Below are 6,000 nucleotides of genomic sequence, written 5' to 3'. Positions count from 1 at the left end.
GTTTATAATTGTGTGTAAAAATGTTTTCAATTCGCTTAAAAAGTTCTCGAGACTCAAAACGTAACATTAAGGGGATAATACTTTAGACCGCTTTCCTAACCAAACTATCGGGACCATGTTTTCCAGATTGCGACCATTTAAACCGCTTACGACATGCTTATACCATAGTAACTTCGAAAGACATGAAACTTAAATTCCTACGTTAAACACACAAACTTAAAATCTGGTAATTTGAGAAAAGCTATTAGATTGGGCACATTAAAAGCAGAATAATTTTAATACTTGTTCTAGTTTTAAAGAATGGATAAATAATCCAATGAATATTAAACAAAAAAAATGAGGGAATCGTTATATTTTTGTAGAGTTCTATGAAAAAATTCATCAGTAATTAAATGTCTTGTTTACATCATTGTGAACTGAAATAAACATCATAGTTCATCAAGTTGCTTGTTAATATCATAGAGAAAATATGGAGATTAATGCGAAGAGAAAAAAAAATTACTAAAATAAAATATATTTAGATAAAAAAAAATAAAAAAAAATAATATTAAAAAGCTGGAAAACAAAAGTATGAAAAGAAGTAATTTCTTCATCTTGTTCATCACTCGAGATTATATCTTTTCATATTTTAGTTTTCCGGCTTTTTAATGTTATTTTTAAAAAATATTTTCTTTCAATAATCTTTTTCTTCTTCTTTTTTCATTACTCTTTGATATTTCAAGCTTATTTTATGAGTTCTATATACTTGCAGCTGAGATGCGTAGTAAATAAAACTTACTAATTTTCTTAATTTTCTTCGTTTTTCTCTTAGCATTATCATTTCTTTTTATCATTTTTGTCTCATTTGTATACATATATATATATATATATATATATATAGTATACCGAGACCGAGTAATTAAACCGGTTCTTTTAAATATTTTTTTCAATTAAAATTTTTTCACGGATTTGTATTGTTGTGAGGGCGGATAGGAAAACTGCTTCAGTAACACTATTTAAAAAGCTTATTTTCATAAATAATTTTAAAAAATGAAATTTTCTTTGCAATCAGAAGAGTAAAGCTCGCTTATTTAAAACCATTTTAACCACCTTTCTGCAAATATTCTATGCAATACATTCTATTATAAGAAGAAAAGGAAGACTGATTGATGAAATTGTAGTTAAAAACAAACTAACTAAATATACGATTCTATATTATTGTATATTATTGCTGTTTGCTCTTTTCATATTCAATTGTATCCTCCATTTTTACAAACTCTTTGGGTTTTTTTCTTGTCAGTGAATCTTTTCTTCTTTGAGCTTCTGGTTGTCTCAAAACTAAAACGGGTGTTTTTTCATTCTGCCGGGGTTTGACTAACCGAATCAATTGTCCAATCTGTTCATCTACTCGACTTATTTTAGTATTAAGTCTCTGCATTTCTAATTTTAAATCAACTCTTAAATCTACTAAATTAGCGAGCAACTTTTGATAATCGGCAGATGTTTCTAATTCTTCTCCTCGTGGAGGAATTTCCTCTTCGATTGTTGGTTCTTTGGCCAATATGCGAGACCATTTGGAAAAGGAACGGTTACCTGTCCTTTGAACGGTATTTTCTTTATCATCTCCTGGATCTTTCGTGACTGTCCACTTGGTTGACTGACACTTAATATCACCGCTTTCAGTTACTTGTGCAAGTCTCGGACTCACCGTTGGACCTTTTTCGACATCAGGGGTGGTCCTATCGTGAGAGCCATTTCTACGAAATTTTGAGAAAATTTTTCTCACCAAATGATCTTGAGATAGTTCTTGTAAAGGCTCATTTTTTCGTCTCTCTGCTAGTTCTCTCTCCCGTTTGACATCCGATACTTTGCGAAAGATCAGCTGAAACGGAACTAAAAATTAAACAGAGCAGAAGATGTCAAAAATTGTAGCTTAAATCATTCAATATTTTAAATCCTTTTATTATTAAATAAAAAATTTCAAATTTGAATTAATTTTTTTTTTTGAGAAAAAGAAAAGAAGGAATTCAGACTTAAGGAAAAATATTAGACTTGAAGAAAAAAATTCAGCTTTGAAGAAAAAGCCTTAGATTTGAAGAAAAAAAATATCAGACTCGCAGAAAAAGCCTCAGACTTAAAGGAAAAAAAATTCTTTCAAAAAAAAAAAAAAAAAAATAAAGAAATATCAGACTTATAGAAAAATGTCTAGACTTTGAAAAAGTTTAGATTTGACACTATGGTGGTTAGTCTGCTACGACTTCGAATATTGAGGGTTGACCTTCAATACGCGCTGCCGGTTCCGAGTTTTTGTTTTCATTTATTTATTTTTTGATTCGGTCAAATATGTAATTAATGCGTGTGTTTGATTCTTATGAGAGGATTGGGCGCATGAATTACTGTCTTCTGGGTTTTTTGTTTACATTTGATGGAGTAGGAAAAGGCTGGAATGCTTATTGGTTTAGGTGGGTGTAGACTTGTTTCTTATTTAACAAACAAGTCTACACCAACAACTAGCAAACAGTATTCTGAATGTTTTGGGTAAGTTTTGCAATTTAAAAAAAAAATTATTAATGCTGTGAACATTTTACTACTGTTTATTTGGGTACTGTCAATAATAATAAACTGTAAATTTCACCGTATTTCTTTGCAATATTATTTTTTTATCAATTTTTAAATGAAATTAGGCTTAAATCACCCTTGCCTGTGTATAATCTCACCGGTCCTGAACTGGGGTCTCAGGAGGGTTAAGGCGTGAATTAAATTGTGAACAATATATGCATAGAAATAAAATGAAAAATCTTACCCTATGTCGCAGATTGTAAGTAAGAAGTAGGTTTCTTGCAAATGAGTTGGCAAATGCATGATAAAAATTAAGCACTTCAAGTAATTTATCTCGCTTAATGGAATGTAAATCACAGTAAGTTAGACCTCGAACATTAGCACAAGATTGTCCAATTGTTGGTTCTTTCCAAAACGCATCACCAAATACATCTCCTTTGCCTGAAATCATAAATAATCTCTGTTTAGACATCGGTGTTCTATGATCCTTAATATGCTTGAGGCATGTCCGGAAAATAAATACCGCTTTATTCTGCCACAATCGCAGTTTCGCCCATGCGCACACGTATTATCTGTCAAGTGACGCCATTAACAGTCGGATTGTGTTGCGTGTCACTAAGTGTTCAAAACGTTTAAGACGATTGCCGATCCTGCCGACTGTGAAGTGCGTTCTACAATACAGTTTTCCTCACAGAACATGAAGCTATCTGAAATTTATCGTCAACCTGAAAAAATTTACAGAGAAAATATAATGAGTGGTAAAGATTCAACTTTAGATCCCTCAATGTTCATGATAAAATATGGAGTGAGCAGCAATGGTCAATGATGGTGTAAAAGTGAATGAGAAAATTCGTGAATATAGACACAAACTCCAACAACTATTTTCCATGAGATGGTCACAAACTTTGCAGATGGTCAGATGGTTTTGAGATGGTCACAAACAGTTCAACAGTCTTTGCAGTCTTTCTTTGAAGATTGGCTTCCAGATTCTAAATGTTTAAACAATGTTTGTAATTATGTAGAAAAACAGTTTGTAAAATGTTCTTACATGTAAAAATAAATTTTGTTTAGAAAAAAGCAGCACTATTAAGGCGAATTTTTCCAAAACGGTGTTTGCTTTCCGGACGTGTCTCGAAAGAATGAAGTCAAAAATGTATACAAATTAGGGGCCGTAAAATAACATTTAAGCGATGAAAATATAAAATACGCGTTCAAAAATCATTATTGAGAAAGGCGGAATTGCAGTTAACTAAAACTGTTTACTGCCGAAGGAAATTAGGGGAAGATAAAAAGCGGTTATTAAGAAGTTTTATCAGGCAATCAAATTGGCTTTTTTGTTCTTAATCCCGTTTTGCTCACTTGCGATTCGGCAAATTTCTGCTGCGTTTTGGTTTCATGGTCGCATAAAACTAATTTGCGACAGCTAATGTGTATATTTTATTTCTTCAATAAAGATGCATTGACACATTTTTAAGGCCGGGATAGCCTGGTCGGTAGGGCGCTGGGCCCATATCCAAGAGGTCGTGGGTTCGATCCTCGCCGGCCGAAGACTCCCCATGTAGTAAATGGTGACTGATGCACGTTAAATCTGTCGAGTCTCAAAGTCCTCCATGTTCCCACAACAAATCAATACCTCTGAGGGTACTGATCCAGGAGTTTCCTTGTCTTCTGGATTGGTTCAAAATTACAAGGCTACGGAGTTGAACGTAAGTAGTCGTAAACCCATGAAATTGGGTCGGCTGTTCAACGACGGTTATAAAATAAAATAAAGATGCATTAAAAGAGGTGATTTCAAAACACTCTGTATTATTAAACTACCTATATCAAATCTATCTTGACGAAAAGAGCAGTTTTATAAATATAAATATACGATATGCATTAACATTTATTTTGGTAAGAATGGAAATTACACAAACTTGAAAATAAATTAAAATAAAAATACTAAATAATACACTACCCAACAATAAAGGAAGAGACACTTTCAATTTTTAATATTTTTTTTAAAAAATTTCTCAAGAGTTACTAAGAGAATTATTTTGTAACTTTAGAGTTGTTCAGTTTTAACAATTTTTAAAATTTAGCAATAAAGTTGAAAGCTTTCAGAGGTACCGACAATAAATTACTAAAGAAAACAAGTTTTTTTTACACTCTATGTTAGAAAATCAAGTAAGAAGATTGTAAACTTGGATCAATTAGTTTGGTTGTTATTTTCAATAATTGTATGAAATTTCGTAAGCCTAGCCTAAAAAAGTTTTGGAGTTATGGACTGTTTTACAAAATACTAGTTTTTTTGTCTTACGTCTTTTGCTATAACTTTAAAAATATTCAATAAAATTAAACGAAATTTGGGGAGCAATTTAAAATTAATTACAACAACAATGTTTAAAAATTTTTAAAAAATTGTTAAAAACTGCGTAAGATACGAATATTTAAAGTAGCTTTTTAATACTGCGCAGCGCTGAAAAAATATAAAAAAAGCATTTTCTATAATTTTGTATTGAATCGAATTTGAAAACTAATGAAAAATATATGATTTGAATATCTTAAAAATTTATGAAGTTTCAATCATTTTTCGAAGTTGTTTTTGTACTTATTAAAAGAAAGCTCAAAATGATCAGGGACTTTACACAAATTTTATTTTATTCTTGCTGTCTGGTAGTAGAGTTTGCAATAATACGAAATTAACTTTGTGGGAAACGACTGATCAGTTTGACATTTCCTTTAAGAAATACAAAAACTACTTGAAAAATTGATTGAAACTTTTTATATTTTTTCGATACTCCAGGCAGATTTTCTTCATTAGTTGCTAAATACAATTCAGTCAAAATTATGAAATATTCTTTTTAATTTTTTCCCCGCGCATGCGCAGTGATCATATGTTGATATTGAATACCTTACGACCAGAGTTGGAGATCGATTACAGTAATCGATTACAACTGTAATTGATTACAGATAATTACAGCTATGTAATCAATTTACTTGTAATCACGATTACAAGTAATCGCGATTAAAAGTAATCAAAATTTTTGATTACATCAGAGTAGAGCGAAACTGTAATCGATTACATTTTTCAATTACAGTAATCAATTACTTGTAATCGCGATTACAAGCTTAAAAAAATTTTGATTACAGCTGTAATCATGATTCCAAACAATTGCGATTACAAGTAATCACAACAAAAACGATTACGGGTAATTATGATTACAAGTAATCAAAACATATGATTACATGTAATCATGATTACATGTAATTTTATTACATGTAATTGTGATTACTTGTAATAAAACTATACGATTACAAGTTCTTACGATTGTGTACTACATGCAAATTCATTATGTAAGTATGTATGAGTTTACATATTTTTATGTACATAGAATGTACGCACGCATGAACGTACAATTTGTGATTCCTACAATGTATGCACAAACGTTGTTTGTACGCGCAATCTACATAATTATGTTG

General features: G+C 30.9%; 1 protein-coding gene across 1 annotated transcript in view; it reads right to left on the bottom strand.

Moving 5' to 3' along the window:
• Positions 1 to 919: 919 nt before the first annotated feature.
• The window catches only part of eag (potassium voltage-gated channel protein ether a go-go), a 57,966-nt gene continuing 52,885 nt past the window's right edge, over positions 920 to 6,000 (bottom strand). Inside the window, exons 9-10 of the mRNA XM_016070198.4 lie at positions 2,783 to 2,979; positions 920 to 1,861 (exon numbers count right to left, since the gene is read on the bottom strand). Of these exons, the coding sequence (XP_015925684.1) occupies positions 1,205 to 1,861; positions 2,783 to 2,979 (854 nt within the window). The 3' untranslated portion in view covers positions 920 to 1,204. The remainder of the gene's footprint in view (positions 1,862 to 2,782; positions 2,980 to 6,000) is intronic.

The sequence above is a fragment of the Parasteatoda tepidariorum genome, chromosome 12, assembly GCF_982258835.1.
Source record: "Parasteatoda tepidariorum strain Cologne lab strain chromosome 12, Ptep-v5.0, whole genome shotgun sequence".
NCBI lineage: Eukaryota > Metazoa > Arthropoda > Arachnida > Araneae > Theridiidae > Parasteatoda > Parasteatoda tepidariorum.
This window is presented reverse-complemented; position numbering and strand designations above follow the sequence as displayed.